The 21,598-nt window shown below is 51.4% G+C and overlaps 1 protein-coding gene and 1 non-coding gene across 3 annotated transcripts in view; both read right to left on the reverse strand.

Annotated features, from left to right (window-relative positions):
• Positions 1-7,225: 7,225 nt before the first annotated feature.
• Positions 7,226-7,298, reverse strand: TRNAG-CCC (transfer RNA glycine (anticodon CCC)). Its single transcript has one exon. It is a non-coding gene; the product is annotated as a tRNA-Gly (tRNA).
• Positions 7,299-11,416: 4,118 nt separating this feature from the next.
• TFCP2L1 (transcription factor CP2 like 1) overlaps positions 11,417-21,598 on the reverse strand; it is a 76,596-nt gene continuing 66,414 nt past the window's right edge. For both annotated transcript variants that reach the window (XM_020894731.2, XM_070476330.1), the window contains exons 14-15: positions 19,817-19,868; positions 11,417-18,787 (exon numbers count right to left, since the gene is read on the reverse strand). In XM_020894731.2, coding sequence (XP_020750390.1) covers positions 18,741-18,787; positions 19,817-19,868 — 99 coding nt within the window. In that variant the 3' untranslated portion in view covers positions 11,417-18,740. The remainder of the gene's footprint in view (positions 18,788-19,816; positions 19,869-21,598) is intronic.

Genomic DNA, 21,598 nt, shown 5'->3' on the forward strand with positions numbered 1-21,598 from the left:
CTTTCTGTGGGCCTCAGATTCTCCAAGAGCAGCAACAGAAGAGTTTAGACAATCTTGGAGCTGCTTGCACCCTCCCCTCTCACCCTGGGTGTCCTCAGAGACCCCCTCATAAACCCATGCCCCCTTTACAACCCAGGCTGGTCCTCAGAGCAGAATTTGGGGTGCATGGCCACACACAGTTGAAAGAAGGTTTTGGGGGACAGGTTTGGAGACCACTGGCCCGGGTGGTGTCGAGGGTTCCTGCCAGGTTGACTCTCCAGGGCCGGGTGACCTGGCTCTGGCTGCAGTCGGGCCACACGTGGCCACAGCTGGGTCACGCGGGAGCAGGTCCTCCGTCCTGTGCCTCCTCCGTCACCCCTAGGCCAGAGACAAACAGGACCGAAACCAGCCCGGAAGCCTCAGCCCACCTCCCAGTGGACCCTGTGTACCCCTGCCCAGCCCTGCACCCCCAGGCCCAGCTTCTGTTTTGTACACAAACACTGAGGATAAGGTGCTGGAAACCCGTGGACTGGTTTTGTCTTTCCAAAAACAGTGCTTTTTTTTTTTCTTAAAGGTGCCGCTGCACTCTAGGGTTGGAGAGGCAAATCAAAGCCATGAGGAGTCTGGAAGGGGACTACTTAGTTGGTAAAGAATCCCCCTTCATTGCAGGAGACCCGGCTTGATTCCTGGCTCGGGAAGATCTGCTAGAGACGGGATAGGCTACTCACTCCAGTATTCTTAGGCTCATCTTGTGGCCCAGCTGGTAAAATATCCTCTTGCAATGTGGGAGACCTGGGTTTGATCCCTGGGTTGGGAAGATCCCCTGGAGAAGGGAAAGGCTGCCCACTCCAGTGTTCTGGCCTGGAGAATCCCATGGACCGTATAGTCCACGGGGTCGCAAAGAGTCGGACAGGACTGAGCGACTTCCACATTCACTGTCACTGCCCAGTGGTCAAGGTTTTGCCTTCCACTGCGGAGGCTGCAGATCTGATCCCTGGCCAGGGGATCTAAGATCCAACATGGCTTGCAGCCCCAAAAGTTAACACATAAAACAGAAACAGTATTGTAACAAATTCAATAAAGACTTAAAAAAAAAAAAGAGGCTGGAGGAGGGGGGAGACCACAGCTCTGCAAGCCCCCTGCTAGGAGCGTGGGGTGGAGGGTGTCCCCCACATTGCCCCATCCAGCACAGTGCCTGCCACACAGCAGGGCGGGCTCAGAATGGCTGTTGGTGAAGAGAATAAAAAAGGATGAATGACTTCTGATGCAGAGCCCCTGGAAGGCAGCCCACTTTGGGGCTGATTATGGCTCTACAGAGGCAGAGTCAAGGAGTGGTTTAGGGCACAGGCTTGAGTCAGAACACTGGCCTTCAGATTCTTTCCTGGACAAGTTAATGAGTCTCTCCTGCTCCAGCTTTCTCCCCCCTGAAACTGGGCTGTTGACAGTGCCTGAGCAGGGCTGTTGGGAGCATTGGTATCTAGACCCTAAACAGAGCTGGGTGCAGTGGTGACGCTGGACATATCAGCGAGTCCTTGCTTCATTCATTCTGGTGGGTTTCGTTGTTTTGCTCAGTCACTAAGTTGAGTCCGACTCTCTGTGACCCCATGGACTGCAGCGTGCCAGGCCTCCCAGTCTGTCACTATCTCCAAGAGGTTGCTCAAATTCATGTCCATTGAGTCAATGGGTTTCTTTATTTATTATTAAACTCCATGCAGGAAGCGAATGCCGGACCTACAGCTGGTTTCCCAACCACCCAAGAACGGGACCAGCGAGCTGTGCAACGGCCTTCCGTCCACAGTCACGTGAAGCGAGTCGCCGTCAGGCTGGTCTCTAAAGCCGCCCCTCTTCTCCCCTGGGTGCTCAGCCTCCGCCTGCAGCGAAGGGCCACGCAGGGGGCTGTGAGGGCCTAGCAAACGGTGGGGTCCCCCGATGGAGGGGAGCTCGGTGCCAGAATGACCACGCGGAACAGAGCCTGGCAGCCCAGATCAGCCTGAGACACAGAGAGATAAACCTTGACTGTGTGAAGCACTACAGTCCAGGGGAAGGCGTGGAGGGATGGAGTCTCGCGTCACTTACCTAACATGGCCATGACACGAGACTATAGTAGTCCACTCTTCTCAGGGCATCTTCAACTTAACCCTTTTTTCCTGATAATTATTATCTGGTAAGATTGTATTCTATTCTTGGTAGTTTTCTTTTAAATGTTATCATTTGGCTACCTTACAGACAGTTCAGTTGGTCTACCATCCATTCTTCTAACTCATAAGCTGCTAACAACCTAAGAAGAAATGGTACCCTAAGTGCTACTTAGAACATGTGGTTCCATCTGCCGGGAGAGTGTGCAGTTTCCTTGGGTCTGTCTCACCGCAGCAAAGATTTGAAACAGCCGACAGGTGTTACAGTTCGGTTAAAGCTCAGAGTTTTATTTGGCAAACAAAGGATAATACGCCCTCCAGGCATGAGGGTGGGCCGACCCCAAAGAAGAGGCCTCAATCCATCTCAGCTTCCTCTTTTTATATGTTTTGTCTCCTCCCTCCCAAATCTGCCCTATGCAAATTGGCCTAGCCAGGAAGGCTGTTTGTTTCACCCGAGGTTCTTACTCCAGTCCACAGATTTTCTTTTGTTCCATTTTCGTGGGCTTTTCCCTTTTTTGTCTTTCAGCCACTGTCATTTTGGACTCCATTTTCCTATTCTAACTACCTAACACATCCACCCTTCCACATGGTCCAAGGGAAGAGTTAGGACATGGCTGAGATAGGGATGGGATGACCATGATACCTGACCTCACCAAGGGGATGAAGAATTGGGAGGTATCCAAAGAAAACTCTAATTCAAAAGTATACGTGGGCCCAATGTTTATTGCAGCGCTATTCACAATAGCCAAGGCCTGGAAGCAACCTAAACGTCCATTAACAGATGAATGGATAAAGCTCGTGTGTGTGTGTGTGTGTGTGTGTGTGTGTGTGTGTGATGGAATATTATTCAGCCAGAAAAAGGAAAGAAATAATGCCATTTGCAGTAACATGGAAGGACTTAGAGATTATCATACTAAATGAAGTCAGACAAAGAAAAATATAATATGGTATCACTTATATGTGGACTCTAAAAAAAATGATACCAATAAACTTCTTTACAAAACAGAAACAGACTCACAGGTGTAGAAAACAAACTACAATTACTGAAAGTGATGGTGGCAGGGAGATAAATGAGGAGTCTGGGATTACCAGATATACACTATGATATATAAAATGGGGAAAAAATAAGGTCTTACTGCATAGTACGGGGGAATGTATTTAATATCTGATGATATGCCATAATGGGAAAAACATGAAAAACAACGTGTATATATGTATAATTGAACCTCTTTGCCGTACAGCAGAAAATAACATAACGCTATAAATCAGCTATATTTAAATTTTAAAAAAAGAAAAATAACTGGGAGGAAGCATACACCCACAACCCACCTAGACATACTGGACATTCCTTCCAAGCTCAGAGCAGCATCTCTTCCAGGACATGCTTCCTCTCTACCTCTGGCCCCATCACCCCCTCCCCAGAGCTGCTTGCACAGTCCTGGAGTCCACGGCAGTCCTTGGAGCAGACAAACGTAGGTTGGAAGTCCAGCTCTGCTTCTAACCTGCTGTGTGTCCTTGAGTAGACTGTTCAGCATCTCTGAGCCTCAGCCACCACACGGGCAATACAGAGACTTGAACAACTGCCTCAAAAATTACACTGAGCATGGGCAAGCTTACAAAATGTCAGAGAGGAAAGCTCTTCCCTGCCCTCTGATGTTCAGTGTTAGGGAGCCAGAGAATTAATCCAACAGAAAGATTAGCAGGAGAAAAGACAGATTTTTATTCTCTCTTGCACACGGGAGTTCACAGAAAAATGTGACTCAAGGAGACAGAATTTGAGATTTATATAGGTGGCTCAGATGGTAAAGAATCTGCCTGCAATGCAGGAGACCTGGGTTCAGTCCCTGGGTCAGGAAGATCTCCTGGAGAAGGGAATGGTAACCCACTCCAGTACTCTTGCCTGGAGAATCCCATGGACAGAGGAGCCTGGTGGGCTACAATCCACGGGGTCGTGAAGAGCCGGACAGAACCGAAAGACTACACTTCTACCATCTTCATGGGGGAAGGGGCAGGAAAGGAGGGCCCTTGGGGAAAACAAGTCACTCGTTTTCCTGAATGACAAGTGGGCCCTCAGGAGAGCTGGCAGAGGAGGGGAGGGGAATTTTGTAACAATGTTTGTTAGGCAATTTCTTATCTAGGTGAAGATGGGATTTTTTCTCTCTGGTGACAGAAATCAGTCTTCCCTGGCTATAAAACGCCCAGGGAGAGGATTTATGACAGCTGAATTCTTTCAGAAGACTCTGCTTTTACGCACATAAGAAGAGTTTAAAAAAACAAAACAAAACAAAAAAACTTTCTGTGGTGGTTATCCTGGCTCCTTCTAAAGCCCTGTAAGACCCCTGGCCCATGGTGGGCACCTGACCTGGGGCTGCCTTCCCGGGCCCCTCCATGCAGACCCACCCAGTGCTCTTTCGCTCCATGCTCGGTTCTTATCCCAGTTCCTCACCGCCCCCATCCAAATTTTCTCACCCCCTGTCCTCTATGACCGTAGCCCTGTTCCGTGAGCTAGTAAGCCAGCGTGAAGCCCTGCCAGGCGCAGCAGCTGATGCCCTGCCTTCTACAGGCGTTCCCTCCCGAAGGCCTCCGGCTCCCACTCTTGCCCGCGCCCACCACCATATTGCTGCCCTTTAGTCATTCAACCAACACCCCTGGAGAGGCTCTGCCAGGACTCCAGCGTGGCAGGGATCAGGCAGACCACTCTCTGTCCTCTCGGAGCTCTGCCTGCTGAGAGGGGGAGATGGACACACAGACAGTTCAGCCTATGCCCAGGAGCCAGGGGAGCTCAGAGGACGAGCAGTGCCTTCTTGGTGCCAGGAGACCTGGGTCCACAAAGGGGCGGTTGCAGGAGGGGAAAAGGGAGGCAGGAGGCGGGGGCGGGAAGGAGAAGGAGAAAGGAAGGGGGAGCGAGAGGGAGGGAAAGAGCAACGGGGAGGGAGGGAGGAAGCCGCAGAGCTGGCCGATTCCCCTCCACCCACCGTTCCCTTCTCTATGGGCTTCCCTGTGGCTCAGATGGTAAAGAATCTGCCTGCAACGCCGGAGACCCAGGTTCAATCCCTGGGTCAGGAAGATCTCCTGGAGAGTGGCAATCCACTCCAGTATTCTTGCCTGGGAAATTCCACGGACAGCGGGGCTTTGTGGGCTCCAGTCCTCGACCAAGCAACTAACATACACCTTTCTCTTCTTCGGATGAGTTCAGGGTCCAGCTCCCCTCCCCACTCATGTCAGCCTCTCAGATCATCAGATTTTCCAATAGCCGCTCCTGCCTGATAAACTCACTCCAGATAACCCCTGTCCCTTGTAACTGAGTTTAAACATAGACCCACCCAAAGGCAGCTGAGCTTCCCTTTCAACAAAGCTGAACCTTCATTTTCTGGGCTCCAAAATCACTGCAGATGCTGACTGCAACCATGAAATTAAAAGATGCTTGCTCCTTGGAAGAAAAGCTACGACCAACCTAGACAGCATATTAAAAAAGAGACATTACTTTGCGTACTAAGGTCCATCTAGTCGAAGTTATGGTTTTTCCAGTAGTCATGTGTGGATGTGAGAGTTGGACTATAAAGAAAGCCGAGCACTGAAGAATTGATGCTTTTGAACTATAGTGTTGGAGAGGACTTTTGAGGGTCCCTTGGAGAAGTAAATGGCAACCCACTCCAGTCCTCTTGCCTGGAGAATCCCACGGATGGAGGAGCCTGGTAGGCTACAGTCCATGGGGTCGCAAAGAGTCGGACACAACTGAGCGACTTCACTTGGGCTACAAGGAGATCCAACCAGTCCATCCTAAAGGAAATCAGTCCTGAATATTCATTGGAAGGACTGATGCTGAAGGTGAAGCTCCAATACTTTGGCCACCTGATGGGAAGAACTGACTCATTTGAAAAGACCCTGATGCTGGGAAAGATTGAGGGCAGGAGGAGACGGGAATGGCAGAGGATGAGATGGTTGTATGGCATCACCGACTTGATGGACATGAGTGTGAGTAAGCTCCAGGAGTTGGTGATGGACAGGGAGGCTTGGTGTTCTGCAGTCCCTGAGGTCACAAAGAATCACACACGACTGGATGACTGAACTGAACTGGACCTCCCAGCTACCAGGCTCCCTTCCCTGGAGTAGCCTGGGCAGCCATGGGGCGTGGCCTTCGGGGCCCAAGAACCCTCTCCACGCTGAGCCCCGGCGCCTGTGCCTGCAGCGTGGAAGCCCCAGCACCTGCCTTTCCCAGTGTTCCAACCAGGTGAGGGCAGAAGACATAGGCAGTTTGGGTCCTGTCCACTGCTCCCACCCAGGCAGGACACAGCGGGGAGAAGCACTTCTGCTAGCCCCTTTGCCCGGCTGGGAGCTCTCCTTCAGGAGCTCTGCTAGCCTGGAGTGAACTCCCTCAGGCTCCCAGGAGTTTCGGTCCCTGTTAGCCAGCCCCCGAGGGCCCGTCTTCTCTGACTCACTCCTGGTGGAATTCCCAGCCCACAGGATGGAGGCCCAGGAGTGGCCCCTCTCCCCAACTGATGACTTTCTCTGGTTTCCCACAGGGACAACCACGACCCGTGACGTGGAGCTGCTGCAGCCACGGACTCAGAAGGGCTCAGGGTGGTTGCCGCGCGTGGTCTGGAGTAAACAGGGGAGTGGAGAGCTGGCAGCCTCTCCGCCTGCAGCCAGAAGGCCCCCCGCCTCCCCCAGCAGTCAGTCTTACAACCCAAATCAGCTTCCCCTAAAGTGAGGATGGGGCTTCCCCAGTGGTTCAGCAATAATCTGCCTGCCGTGTGGGAGACGTGGGTTCGATCCCTGGGTCGGGAAGATTCCCCTGGAGGTGAGCATGGCAACCCACTCCAGTATTCTTGCTTGGAGAAGCCCATGGACAGAGGAGCCTGGCAGGCTGCAGTCCATGGAGTCGAAAAGAGGCAGACACGACTGAAGCTACTGACCTTTGTGTCAACTGACCTAACATTTTCCAGTCCCCCTGTGCCACCACCCCACCCTTAGCTACCACTCAGGTCTACATCTTTCTTTAAAAAAAAAAAATTATTTATTTGGCTGCATCAGGTCTTAGTTGTGGCATTCAGAAACTTTGATCTTGATTGTAGCGTGCAGGGTCTTTAGTTGTGGCATGTGGGATCTAGTTCCCTAACTAGGGATCAAACCCAGGCCCCCTGCATTGGGAGAGCAGAGTCTTAGCCACTGGACCATCAGGGAAGTCCCCAGATCTACATCTTGAGTGACTTGGAGAGTGACTTCAAGAGGGCGCACGCCCCAAGGGCAGGGGTTCTCAAAGTGTGGTCACCCCCACCCCCAGCTAACAGCACCCACTGGGAGAAATACAAAGTCTCAGCCCACCTTTCTGAAGGAGAGACTCTGCAGATGGGGCCCAGCACGTGTCTGGCGATCTCTTCCCTCTCCAGGGATTCTGAAGCTTAGGACACTGGTTCTCAGCAGGGGCTACAAAGCTGTTTTTCAGTCACTCAGTCATGTCTGAGCTTCCGCGACCCCATGCCATCCATGCAGGCCAGGAGCTGCAGTGGGGCTCCGCTGGTGGCTCAGCTGGTAAAGAGTCTGCCTGCAATGCAGGAGACCCCAGCTCAGTTCCTGGGCTGGGAAGATCCCCTGGAGAAGGAAATGGCAGCCCATTCCAGGACTCTCAGCTGGACAAGACCATGGACAGAGGGAGCCTGGTGGGCTACAGTCCATGGGGTCACAGGGTCAGACATGATGAGCCAGTGAGCACGAGCATGGACTGCAGGACGCCAGGCTTCCCTGCTCTCTACTGTCTCCTGGAGTTTGCTCAGACTTGTCCACTGAGCCGGTGATGTCATCCAACCATCTCATCCTCTGCACCCCCTCCTCCTCCTGCCTTCAATCTTTCCCAGCATCAGGGTCTTTTCCAATGAGTCAGAGTTTTCCCTCCCCGGAGAATTACAAACCAGGACGAAAAGGCTCTCACTCAGCTTACTGCGGGCTAGGGTCATTCAAAACTCTTTACAGAAACTAAATCCTGGGAATCGGGCATCATCAGTCCTCTTTTATGGATGAGGAAGGCAAGGCACAGAAAAGTTAAATCCCCTCATCCAGGTGACCAAGCTAAGGGCTGACTCTGAACCAAGAGAGTGCCCCACTGTTTGAGAAGTTTCTCCAAGTGTTGTCCCCGGCCCAGTGGCATCAGCACTGCCTGGGGACTTTTAAAATTTTTTGGCCGCAGTGTGAGGCATGCAGGATCTTGTTTCCCTGACCAGAAGTAGAACCCACTCCCCCTGCAGTGGAAGCACAGAGTCTTAACCACTGGACCACCAGGGAAGTCCTATCTGGGAATGTTTTAGAAGTACAAAATCTTAGGCTCTAGTTCAGATCTGCAGAGTCAGAAACCCTGGGCATGGGGAGTCTGTTGAACAAGACCTCCAGGTGGTTCTGATGCAATTTGAGGATCACAGAATCCCATCCTGCTGCCGTAAATGGGGCGTCACAGGTGATTCATCCCCAAAGCCTCATGCCCACATCGTGGCCAAGAGAACGTTTGCTGGAAAGAGAGCATCTTGTACACTGCAAGGGCTCCCTCTGCTCTGCCCACCTGGAAGGATCTGGGCAGGGGGATGTGCCGGTGGAGCTTGCCTACCTGGGCCTGGCCAGCTTTCCTGCGGATTGCAGGAAGGCAGCTGCTGTTGGGCCCCGGGGTGGGGGTCGGTGTCGGCTCTAGGCCCCAGCCACTGGGAGAGCCTGCCCACGGTAAGCTAAGAGCACCCCTGGGGACACACCACTGGGCTTGTTGTGTCCTTCTGCTCACATTTGAGTTCCCTGCTGGGGCAGAGGCCACACGGGCAGCTGGACAGCCAGCAGCCAAGCCAGGCTCCAGCAACCAATGGCTCTGAAGCCTCAAGGAGCTCCTGAATTCAACTCTGAATTTTGAACCCAGTCCTGTCTGACCCTTCCTAGTTTAAGGACCTCCATGGCTGTGTCCCATCACCCCTTGAGAAAACATCAGAGCTCCCTTCCTCTGCTCAATGAGACTCCATGTCAGGATCGTCAAAATGCAGGGCGCATCCCACGGATGGGCCAGGAAGTCTACTTGGCAGGTCAGAATCTGCATTTTTTTTAAAAAAGCAATTTATTTACTTATTTATTTGTGGCTGCATCGTCGTCTTAGTTGTGGCACTTCGGGTCTTTGAATAGCGCGTGGGCTGCTTTCTCTTTGAGGAGTGCTGGCTCAGTAGTTGCGGTTCGTGGGCTCAGTTGCCCCACGGCAGGTGGGATCTTAATTCCCTGTCCAGGGACTGAACCTGCATTGCAAGGCAGGTTCTTAACCACTGGACCCCCAGATAAGTCCCTGGACCTGCATGTCTAAAGAAAACATAAAATGGAGTCCTTCAAGTATTGTTTGGTGAGACTCTTAATAGGTGAGTGTTTACTGGGTAACATTATTAATACAAAGAATCACAGTGTTATCTGACCTGATCCCCAATCTCCATCCGTTACTCTGACCCCCCACAGTGTTGGGCTTCCCAGGTGGCACTAGTGGGGAAGAACCCACTAGCCAATGCAGGAGACGTGAGAGGCATGGGTTCGGCTCCACCCCCGGGTCAGGAAGATCCTCTGGAGGAGGGCATGGCAACCCACCCCAGTATTCTTGCTTGGAGACTCCTATGGACAGAGAAGCCTGGAGGGCGACAGCCCATAGGGTTGCAAAGATTCAAACATGACTGAGGCAACTTAGCACGCACCCCATGGTGTCAGTCTTCTGCATCCTGGAACACACCAAGCTGTCCTCACTCTGGAGCACTCCCACCCCAGCGGCCCCTGTGTGTCCCTGGGAGCCTGGTGCTGCCCAGCCTCGTGCTAGGCCACACACGGTCACATAGCAGCCTTGGGTTAGGTAGTGACAAGGGTCTCAGATGGTGGCAACTACAGATGTGCCCCCACTGGGCTTAACACAGCCCACCCACTGATCAAGCTTCAAAGACCCAAGGCCTCCTATTAAAACAGGACAGAAGCGGGGCAGGGACAAATTTTGAATGCCACAGCTCACAGGACACAATATAAACCAATTAGAATCAAATGGGTCCAAGACGGCAGACAAGTCAACTTGATCTTCAATCAGCAAGCTAAATGACACGCCCAGAGGTACCACGACAGTTCCAAGGCACAGTCCAAAGACCAAAAAGTGGGCGGTGGACCAATTCCTGGAAATCTCCATCCCTTCCCCAAATAGTTGGAATAATCATCCCACTGCTTAGCCTATGAAATCACCCAGCCCATAAAAGCTGCCACACTCGCCCTCTGCGACGGCCCACACTCTGTGGAGTGTGTCCCTCTCCAGATAAATCCACTTCTTACCTATCACCCTGTCTCTCACTGAATTCTTTCTGTGATGAGACATCACAAACCTGAGCTTCATTAGGTCCTGAAACCAGGTACCAGGTTTTGGCTGGGCTTGAGTCCCAGCACATGTTAAAGCCCTAATCTGCGGTAAACAGTTTTACCACGAGTATGGTACTAGCCCCCCAAAAAAGAAAGAGAGAAAACAAGTGTTAGCAAGGATGTGGAGATATTCGAACCCTTATGTACCATTGGTGGGAATGGACCATATGATCCAGCAATTGACTTCTTGGTGGGTGTGTCGGCAGAGATGCCGACAGATAATTTCACACCCATGATCACAGCTGCATCATGCATAAGAGATGGAAGCAACCAAAGTGTCTACAGATAGATGGATGGATACACAGCACGTAGTGTTTAAAGGCAGTGGAATGTTATTCAGCCTTCAAAAAGAAGGCAATTCTTGGGAATTCCCCAGCTGTCCAGTGGTGAGGACTCAGTGCTTTCACTGTTGGGGTCTGGGTTCGATCCTGGTGGGGAACTAAGATTCCACAAGCCATGTGGCAAAGTGAAGAAAGAAAAAAACTCTGCAACCCCCATGGACTGCAGCCTGCCAGGCTCCTGTGCCCATGGAATTTTCCAGGCAAGAATACTGGAGTGGGTTGCCATTTCCTACTCCAGGGGTCATTTCCATCTCAACCCAGGGATGGAACCCAAGTCTCTTGCATTATTTGTATTGGCAGATTCTTTATCACTGGGCCACCTGGAAAGCCCCTGAGAACATTATGCTCTGTAAAGTCAGCCACTTACAAGAGGACAAAGACCTTAGGACTCCACTTACAAGAGGCCCCCAGAGGAATCACATTCATAGAGATGTAAAATAGAAGGGTGGGTGCCAGGGGATGGGGGAGGGGGCGCTGTTGTTTAAGGCTGAAGATGGTAAATTTCCTGTTACATACATTTACCACAACTGAAAAATATTAAAAGGCGAGAGGTCTGAGCCACGCAGGTTTCTTACAAATGAATTTTATTTGCATTCTGACCCAAGCACGGAACCTACACATAGATCTCTCGTCTGCACAGTGGTCCAGTAACAAGTGCAAATATGCTTTATTTCAGGTACAAAAATGTGGCAGTGTGACAACTTTTGCTTTGATGCCCACCTCCCCCTACAACCCCTCCCAATGTCATGCCCACCTGACCCATCAGAGGGCCACACCGCCCCAACTGAGATGCCCACCACCTTGAGCCAAGAGTCACCCCATCTGGAGAAAAGTAACGAAGTGACATTTCTAAAAAAGAAATCACTTTCTGTACAGGAGCATTGGTAAGCACAGTAACCAAGGTGTTGCCCAGCAAGGGGAGGGATGGTGGAAGGCGCAAAACAATGACCCCTTCTGTCCCCCTCCTGACAGCCCTCCCCCCACCGCAGGGCACAGAGCCCAGGGATGATGTCATCAGGAAAGTGAGCCCTAGGGATGAAAGGGCTCGCCCGTGCATCTGGGGCAAGAGTGCGAGGTCTAGGTGCAGGATCGGGTCCCTGGCTCAGCCCATCGATAGTCGGAGGACCCGGGCCCCTATCTGATTTCTCAGTCTTGATTTCCTCAGCTAGAAATCAGCCTTCGGGGTCTCAGAGCTGTGAGGAGGCTCAAATGGGACAACGGCAAGGCACGGAGCCCAAAGTCAGACTCAGGCGAGGCCAGGCAGCATCGTCAGCGATTGGTGCTAACAGAGGGCGGGCTGCAGTGTCTGGCCATCTTCACTGGAAGCAAAGGAACCAGCAGCCCAGAATGGCCAGCCCAGCCACAGGGAGGCGGCGCCGCCCCAGCATGCGGCTGCCTGTGGGCCGGCTTCTTCCAGGGCAGAAGGGAGCACTGGGCCCAGGGAAGCCTTGCAGAGGGCAGGGAAACCCTCCCCATCACCAAGCTGAAGCTGGCACAAGCCGGTCCCCTTGTCAGAGGAAGAGCTGCAGACATGTGGAAGGGGCTTTGGGGGACGCCAGAGCAGCTGAGAGGTCCGCAAGGTGCCAGGAGAGGTGGAGGTCAGGCCGCACCTCCTGGGGCGGTAAAGTCCCAATGACCTAAGTCAAGAGACCACCACCTACCAGGGCCCGGAGCCGGTCCTGTGCTCTCCCCACATCCGGCTCTCGGACACAAGCTCCCGCACCCTGCCCCATGAGCAAAGGCCCAGCAAGTGTCCAAGAAGTGGACAGCAGGAGGGAAGGGGCCAGAGCAAAGGACTGCGGTTCCTGAGCCGCTGGGGCAAAGACTGTCTGGGGCAGGGGGCACATGACTAACAGGCGGGGCGGGGGGCTGGTGACAAAGGCTGCTCAGCTGAATGATGCTCCTGCTTCAAAGCTCCAAACAAAGTACTTTTTATTGTTTTTAAAAGCTCTTATTTTCAAGGATCTTATTCAACATCATTTAGGGGCGTACAGAGCATCAGAGGTCTAGCTCAGCGGTGGGCGACGCTTTTCCGTGAAGGCCGGATGAGACCTATTTTTGGCTTTAAGGACTTCAAGGAGGCAAATAAGAGAAAATGAGTTTCCATAATGTTTTAGATGATGAAATTCAAACTATAACGGAGTACAGGTTTTGGTAATACAAACGGGAGTGGAATGGTGGAGGGGAGGACAGGATGACATTTCACTTCATCGAGTTCAGTGTTCCCTGTCATCAAACAGACTACAAAATGCAGCAAGAAGCTGCATTTGGCCCGCAGCTGGCCTGTCCCTGATGAGCAGGTGTAGGGTGATCGTTGAGGAGGTGGAGTGATGGGTACCAGGGCTAATTATATTGGTCTGTCTTTCAAGAAGGATTGAAAACTTTTCATGATAAAAGGCTTCCTGGTCCCTGCTAGCCCCCTGCAGGCCCCCACCCCCCACCCATCCCCATCTGGGACTCCACAGGATGAAGGCAGGGACAGGCTCACACACTGCCTCCTGGGACAGGCTGGCCTGACTGCCCAAACAGCCGGGTGTCTCAGCCCACGACTAAGCAGGGCTGGCCCCTCCCTGCCTCACCCTGCCAGTTACCCTGGGCAGAACAGCAAAGCCACCTCTTAGAGATACTTCTTGGGGCTGCTGCCACTAGAAAGCCCCTACAGGGCCAGGTGAGGACCACACCCTCAGAGCTCAGTCAGTCCCCGCAGGAGCAGGAGGGAGGAAAGCCCAGCCTTTGCAAGGTGCTCTGGGGAACTGGGCAGAGGCTGCATGGAGCTCTCAGGCCGGCCCCGGGGAAGGAGGTGGGGGTGGCTTGTCTTGGACTGCACTGCTCTGCCCCACGGAGTGGAGGGAAGGGGGCCGGGAGGTGATCAGAGAGGATGTACAAATACTTCCGACTGCCTGGCCTGACTGGCGACGTCACACACAGAATACGCAACCCAAGGGGACACAGGGAATGTGAGGTGGCTGCAAGTAAGGCCAAGTCCGAGGGGCCTTGCTTTTGGGTTAGGGTTAGATGTCAGCTCTCAGCATGGCTCTGCCCCCTAGAGCAGGACTGAGGATGGGCCTTTCCCCACAATTAGGGCAACAGTGCCCTAATCAGTTTTATCAACATTGTCCAAACCAGGAGCATCACGTAAGGTCTAAAGGAAGCAGCAGTCACCACTCTGCCTAGGTGAGCTGAGGACGCTCAGGGCAGATACAGGGGCAGAGAAGGGGATTCACGTGCATCCATGAACATGCACACACAGGCCTGTCTGTAATGTAGGCATACAGCCAGCCAACAAGGAATCCAGCCTCAGCCTGCAGGGAACAGCTGGTGCCCACTCTTAAGAGCATGGATGGAATCAAGTCACCCTGGCTGCAAGCTAGGCTGGATTCCTAAAGACATGGCTAAGATGCAGTGTCTCACACTGAAATGCATGCAACCTCGCAAAGCGTGCACCAATCCAAGCAGAAGCATTGAGGCGCTGCGTACCACCAGGAAGCATGCATGTACACACCACCCACCCACAGTGCAACTCTGATGGAGGGAAAAAAAGGAATGCCCCCCTCAGACACACTCACGCCTGAGTCAGTCATGGCCCCAGAAGCCTCCCAGAGAGGAGGTGAGACCCAGAGAGGGAGAAAAAGCATGCCAAGTGAGGGCCTGGAGTCCTGGCTCTTGGTCACTTGCTTTTCCGTCTTCTCTGAGCTCCTGGGGGCTGCCTCCCTCTGCTCCACTGACAACAGCAAAAGAAGCTCTTCCATTTTTCTCATTAACTCGTCAATGATTTTCAGACCTTAACTCACGCAGGCCAGCCCCTGAGGCCGGCCTGGACTTGGAGACTTGTGACGCATTGCTCAGGCAGCTCCGCTCTGCTCCCGGGAAAGTCCCTCTAGGTCCATGGCTCTTCCCAAGAAGCCCAAGCTGGCCGGGGAAGGAGGTCACCAGGACAGCATCTGACCTTTGCTTAGTACCTTACACTGAGATTTCCAGCTCCCTGCCCCTCCTGCTCTTTCCAAAGGCCTACCATCCCTTCCCCCATTCCAAAGCCCATGTCTTTATTACAAAGGGGCGATTCGGTAACCAGGAGAAGGTTTATCACAACTTTTCAGACAACTGCCCAGCAAAGAAACGTGATGGACTGAGAAAAAGGCACCCCACTTCGGGTTTCTGGTTCAAGACAGTGGCTCTGGTGCATGGTACATCTTCCGTCCCTTGGGGGTCCCTTTTAAAATCTGCTGCCGCCAAGGAGCAGCCACAGCTCAGAATACACGGGGGCGAAGGAGACTGTTCTGGGAGGGGCCACCCTGTCCAGCAGGCCCAGATGCTGGACTCAGAGCACACGGGAAAGACAGTGGACAGGAGTGGAAAGGGCACAGCTTTTCTGTACTTTAATACAATGAAAAAAATAGACACAAAATCCAAAAACCTGCAGGTAGCTCCTCCGACGCCTGTGGAAGGAACAAACTGCTGAACTGGGCAGCTAAAACATTTTGGTACCAAATGACTGTGTATTCTTCTTTGGTATTTATTATTCTCTACTTCTGTGTAAGCTACAAGACTGAACTATAACCATTAGGAGAAGGTAAGCAGAGCTGATGCAGTGTGCATTCCAGATGAAAGACTCCACCTACAGCAAACTTAAGATCTTGATTGGACCCTTATTTTGAGTGAAGAAATAAAAATAAAATATTAGTCTACCACATTTTTGGAATTAAGATTTTAGCCTGTCATCAGTTGGCCTGGCTAGTGGCATCTCTTGGGTCTAGTGAATTGGAGACATCTCAAAATGCCAAAAGTCACAAGACCAATAATCTAGTTCTGGTTCTGGGGGACCTTGGGCAAGTTTGTCTACTTCTGTGTGACTTGGTTTCCTCAAAACAGAAAACGATTGATCCTGACCTTCCCACGCACCCAGAAAGGCTGTAGATCATCAGAGAGTGATGTCACCCAGTACTGTTGAAACAGGGAAAGGGGGAGACAGAAGGAAAAGGAGAGAAAGCCAGTTGTAAAACTGGTGGAGCCAAACATGGGCTGAGCATCCTAATGACAGTTCCATGTTGCAGAGAAAGAGATCCAGCAAGAATTAGGGGGCCACGATCAAGGGTATGAAGACAATTCTATGGGGATCCCCTATAGTGTTTTCAACAGTTGGTGCTGGGACAGTTGAATATCTACATGCAAGAGAATGAAGTTGGACCCATCCTTCACATCATAAATACAAATTAACTCAAAATTAATCAAAGACTACTGGAGAGCTAAAACTATAAAAATTATTGGAAGAAAACATAAATCTTCTTGACCCTAGATTAGGCAATAGTTTCTTAGATATGACATCAAAAGTACAAGCAACAAGAGAAAAACGGTATCTTAGAGATCATCAACATGAAAAACTTTTGTCCCTCAAAGGACATCATAAGAGTGAAGACAACCTGCAGAAGTGGAGGACAGTTTGACACCTCATATATCTGACAAAGGGCCTGCGTCTAAACTATCCAAAGAACTCCTACAACTCAATAATAAAAAGACAAATAAGCCAACTGCAAATAGGCAAAAGATATGAATATACATTTCTCCAAAGAAGATATACAAATGGTCAGTAAGCACATGAAAAAATACTCAACATCATTAGCCATCAGGGAGATGCAAACTGAAACTCCAATGAGACACCACTTCACACACATTGGGATGTTATCATCAAAATGACAGATACTAGCAAGTGTTGGTGAGGACGGAGGAAAACTAGAACCCTCAGACACTGCTGATAGGAATGTAAAATGATGCAGCTGCTTTGGAAAACAGTCCGGCAGTTCCTCAAAAAGTTAAACATGGAGTTACTAAATGACCCAGCAATTCCAGTCATATGTATATTCCTAAAAGAAAACACACCAAACCGTGTACAAATACTTCATAGCAGCACTGTTCATAACAGCCCCAAGACAAAAACAACTCAAATATCCATCAAGTGATGGATGGATAAACAAATACAGTCCACCCATGGAATGAAATATTATTAAGCTATAAAAAGACCAAAGTACTGATACATGTTCAATATGGATGACCCTAGAAAACACTATGCTAAGTGAAAAAACAAGACCACGAAAGACCACATATTGTATGATTCCATATACATGAGATGTCTTGGGTGATGAAAATGTTCTAAAATTGATTGTGGTGATCCTGTGAATTGACTAAAAAAAAAAATCACAGAACTGTACATTATAAATAGGTAAACTGTATAGTGTGTGAACTATATCTCAAGAAGGCTGCCACATGCAGCCCCAAATGGAAAGGGAATGAGAAGCCTGTCCTTACGTCACACCTGCGGTCCAAGCAGTATGACTACCAGGGCTCTGGTTTAGATGACAAATCTACGTTATCGCCCGATCACGATGGGATATCAGGCTTCGCCCCTCTAGGCTTCAGTTTCTCTGTCTGTAAAACAAGGTTACCCAGTTATGATCATCTCTATATTCCCCCAAAGCATTCTAGTCCCCAAAAGCTCCACTTTGAAGGCTGTCAGATTCTGCTCCGTGGGTCCCAGTGCTCACCATGTCTGTTAGATGAACCTACGTTAGCAACACAGATCACAGGGTCCTGAGTAACAGAGACTGACACTAGTTCCTGAGTCTATCAATTATCTAAGAAAGGTGATCCAACCACTCTAACGCAGGAGAAGTGCCCAAACACAGCCTCTACAAATGAAAAAAGAGAGACCTTCAAAGGGGAGCCCTCCCAGAAAATACAACGTCCCTAGGGAGCTTGGGAAGGTTAGTGGTCCTCTCTAAATGGGATTTGGTGATACCATCCAAGAGGACTTGGCATTAGGATGGTCAAGGTCATATGATCCTGCAACAGGATGTTCACTTTCTAGTCCTCCTCTACCCACAACTGCTTAGGAAATAAACTCACACCCAAAAAAAGCCCAAGAGGAAGCATTTGGTTCTCTTCCCTTTTACATTCATGATTACTACTGCTACTGCTAAGTCATTCAGTCGTGTCCGACTCTGTGTGACCCCATCCCTGGGATTCTCCAGGCAAGAACACTAGAGTGGGTTGCCATTTCCTTCTCCAGTGCATAAAAGTGAAAAGTCAAAGTGAAGTCGCTCAGTCATGTCTGACTCTTTTCGACCCCATGGACTGCAGCCTACCAGGCTCCTCTGTCCATGGGATTTTACAAGCAAGAGGACTGGAAAATGTGCCTAAAAATAGTCTTCTCAGCCCCATCCTCTCCTCCCCAAGGGCTTAGAACCAGCTGTGGGTGGCTCCGGAGTGTATACCCCAGCAATGGAGAAACGCAAGGCCCCCTCTGGGCTGTGAGCAGCAGCAGACACTTAGAATCAAGGTCAATGTGAAAAGAACCAGAAGGCAGAGTCAACCCAACACCCATCAAGCCATCCAGGAACAGGAAGGACAGACGCTCACCAGGATCACCAAGACGGGAAACCCACATGGAGACAGGACCGTCTCGAACCACCCCCAGGTAGTCAGCCGCCCAGGGACCCAGCCAGTCAGCAGAGAAGAGGGTGAAAGCCTGCGAGAGAGGCAGAGCCTTCTCTGGAGGCAGGAGAACGGGCGGAAGGAACCCGCACAGTGGCACCCGGGTACCTGGTGGACCAGACTCCAGCCAGGGGACCAAGAGGTTTCAGCGCAGATGGCTCCCTGTTGGCCTTTTCAGATGGAAGGACCAAGAAAAGGAACAGGGAACTGTCCCAAAGCCGGGGGCTAAGGTGGGGAGAGAGGAGCTGCTGGCTTTCTGCCCTCCAGACCCGCAGCGTCCGCAGGTCTGTGGCTTTCACGGGCCGGGCCAGGTCCCTTCTCGCCACAGCTTCCAGGGGTGTGATATCTACATCCAAGGGGGTCCGTGGGGCTGGTGGTGGGAGGCAGCTGCCCACTCTGCATCTGCTCAGAGGCCGCATTTCAGGATGACATGGTAGCCGTCATTGCTCTCGGCTGCAAGAGATAAACACTGAGGTTTTAAGGGAAGAAAGGCAGGCGTGGCAGTCTCTGGGAGCCGTGAGATTGGGGTACCAGCAGACGCTCTGCCGTGGATGCTGGCAGAGGCCACCAAAGTAAGACTGCACAAAGATAACAGCAGCAATCCCAACACACACCTGCTCAGCTGCTTTGCTGAGCTTCTTTTTGATAGCGGGCTTGCCACCACAGCCCGATGCCCAGGGACTAAAGGGCCCGTGGGTGAGGAGGCCCTGGGTTTGACGGCCGCCTGGGTCTCTGAAGGCTCTTGGTGGCTGGATCCAGAGAGCAAGGGGAGGAGACTGTCCTTGTCACAGTCCAGGGTCTATGGCCCAGTGAGGGGCTTTCATTCCCGTATAACTCCGCACACTCACCTGCCCCGGCCCTATGGGGGTTGCGGGGAGGGGGTCACAGCTGGTCTCCCCTTTCTCCTGGTAGAGGAGTTCCTTCTCAGACCCCTTCCTCGGCGGGCCCTTCATGTCCCCCCCGCCTCCACACACAGCCCCAGGTTCCCAATCTGTGGGGCCTGGAGGCTCAAGTGCAACTGTGTTCCGCGCCTGCTCCTCCTGGAGACCCACGCTGGGTTTTTTGTTTTTTGTTTTTTCCGGCCATGCCACATGTGCGCTCTTGGTTCCCTGACCCTGACCGGGGATTGAACCCATGCCCCCTGCACTGGAAGCGCAGAGTCTGAGCCCCTGGATCCTCAAGCAAGTCCCAGACTCATACTTCAGAGCAACTCAAACGTGTCGCTTCTCCTCGGCGCTGGGTTCGTGGAGCACACAGTGAATGTCGAAGAGTTCCCTTTCAAAGTGACCTTGGGGCCCACCTCTCCAGGCCACACATTTCCAAGGCTGAGTTTCCCGGAAACTGTGTGTTTCTTTTCCCCGGAGGGGGTTTCCCCATGCCAGCCCCACTCACCAGCCTGCTCCCCCCTCACCCAGTTAACCCAGGGGGTGAAGCCAACATCCTTTAATTAAATAAGAGAGGGCAGGGAGCAGCGGGTTTTACCTTTTAAGGTACTGAGGATGAAACAGGATTCATCTTGGAAATTCTGCACCATCTGAAAGGCGAAAGACAGACCATGTCACTTCAACGAGTTCTGAGAATGAAAAGCCTCAGTGACGTGGAGCCCAGCCACTCACAACCATCAGAAACAACAGGTGCCGCATTGACACACACACAGGAAGACAGTTGTGTGGAGGAAATATGATGCAGAGTCAATGGACAGAGCAATTATAGTTGTTTGCTTTTTTTTAATTTATTTGGCTGCGTGGGGTCTTAGTGGTGCCATGTAGGATCTTTTATAGTTGCAGCATGCAAACTCTTGTCTATGGCATGTGGGATCTAGTTCCCTGATCAGGGATTGAACCCAGGACCCCTGCGCTGGGAGTGCAGAGTCTTAGCCACTGGACCACCAGGGGAAGTCCTGCAATTATAGTTTCGAGTAACAAAAAACTGAATGCAAAGGACAGAAGAAGCCTGGAAGGGAATTAAAATGTTAACATTTCATACCAGACTCAATTGTTACTGATTTTCTTTTGCTTTTGAAGTTTCTGAGTGATGGGGTCTTCCCATCCCTCTGCAGGACACATTACAGGAGCTGCTGCTGCTGCTAAGTCGCTTCAGTCGTGTCCGACTCTGTGCGACCCCATAGACAGCAGCCCACCAGACTCCCCCGTCCCTGGGATTCTCCAGGCAAGAACACTGGAGTGGGTTGCCATTTCCTTCTCCAATGCAGGAAAGTGAAAAGTGAAAGTGAAGTCGCTCCGTCGTGTCCGACTCAGCAACCCCATGGACTGCAGCCTACCAGGCTCCTCCGTCCATGGGATTCTCCAGGCAAGAGTACTGGAGTGGGTTGCCATTGCCTTCTCCATCACAGGAGCAGATGTGTATAAAACAGCACCAGATAAAAAACTGAAGTGCTTTACACCGGGAACTACATTCAGTATCTCATAATAACCTACAATGGAAAGAATCTGGAGAAGAGTATCTATTAACGTACGGGGGCCCAGCTGGTACAGAACTCGCCCACCAATGCAGGACACACAAGAGATGCGGATTTGAGCCCTGAGTTGGGGAGATCCTCTGGAGATGGAAATGCAACCCACTCTAGTATTCTTGCCTGGAAAATTCCATGGACAAAGGAGACTGGTGGGCTACAGTCCATGGGGTTGCAAAGAGTCGGACACGACTGAGTGCACAGGTGTACACACACACAGATGTATAACTGAAATCACTGTGCTATATACCTGAAACTAACACAACATCATGTGTTCAGTTCCCTGTGGCAGGAACCGAATGATTCACCAGCCCCCTCTCTCTGGAACTTTAATTAATAGCCCAGTGACCTTGGACTAGAAAACTTGTCCAAGGCTCAGTCTGTAAAATGAAGCTGTTCTGATAAAAAAATATATATAACCAGGATGCAGAGCAATAGGAGCTGGCATCCTCTCTGGTGGGGCCTCCATCCAGACAGTTGCTTTCTAGGACTGTCCACAGGAGCCAGCACAGAGGACCACACATATCTCTCCTACAGGTGGGTGCCCCAGCCAACCTTCTGCACACACACACACACAAAGCCCATCTAAGGATGCTGAGAACAGCACTGTGTGTATGAGAGAAAGCTAGAAGCAGCCTCCTGTCCCTCAGTAGGAGAAGCAGCAGCAGCAAGCTGTGACCTCATCACAGCCGGGCACTCAGCAGGGCCAGTGACCCCGAGCAATACCCCTCCAAGTGCACGAACCACAAACCGTATACACTCCTATTCCACTTATATGAAAATTCAGACCA

Source organism: Odocoileus virginianus, chromosome 13, assembly GCF_023699985.2.
Source record: "Odocoileus virginianus isolate 20LAN1187 ecotype Illinois chromosome 13, Ovbor_1.2, whole genome shotgun sequence".
Lineage (NCBI taxonomy): Eukaryota > Metazoa > Chordata > Mammalia > Artiodactyla > Cervidae > Odocoileus > Odocoileus virginianus.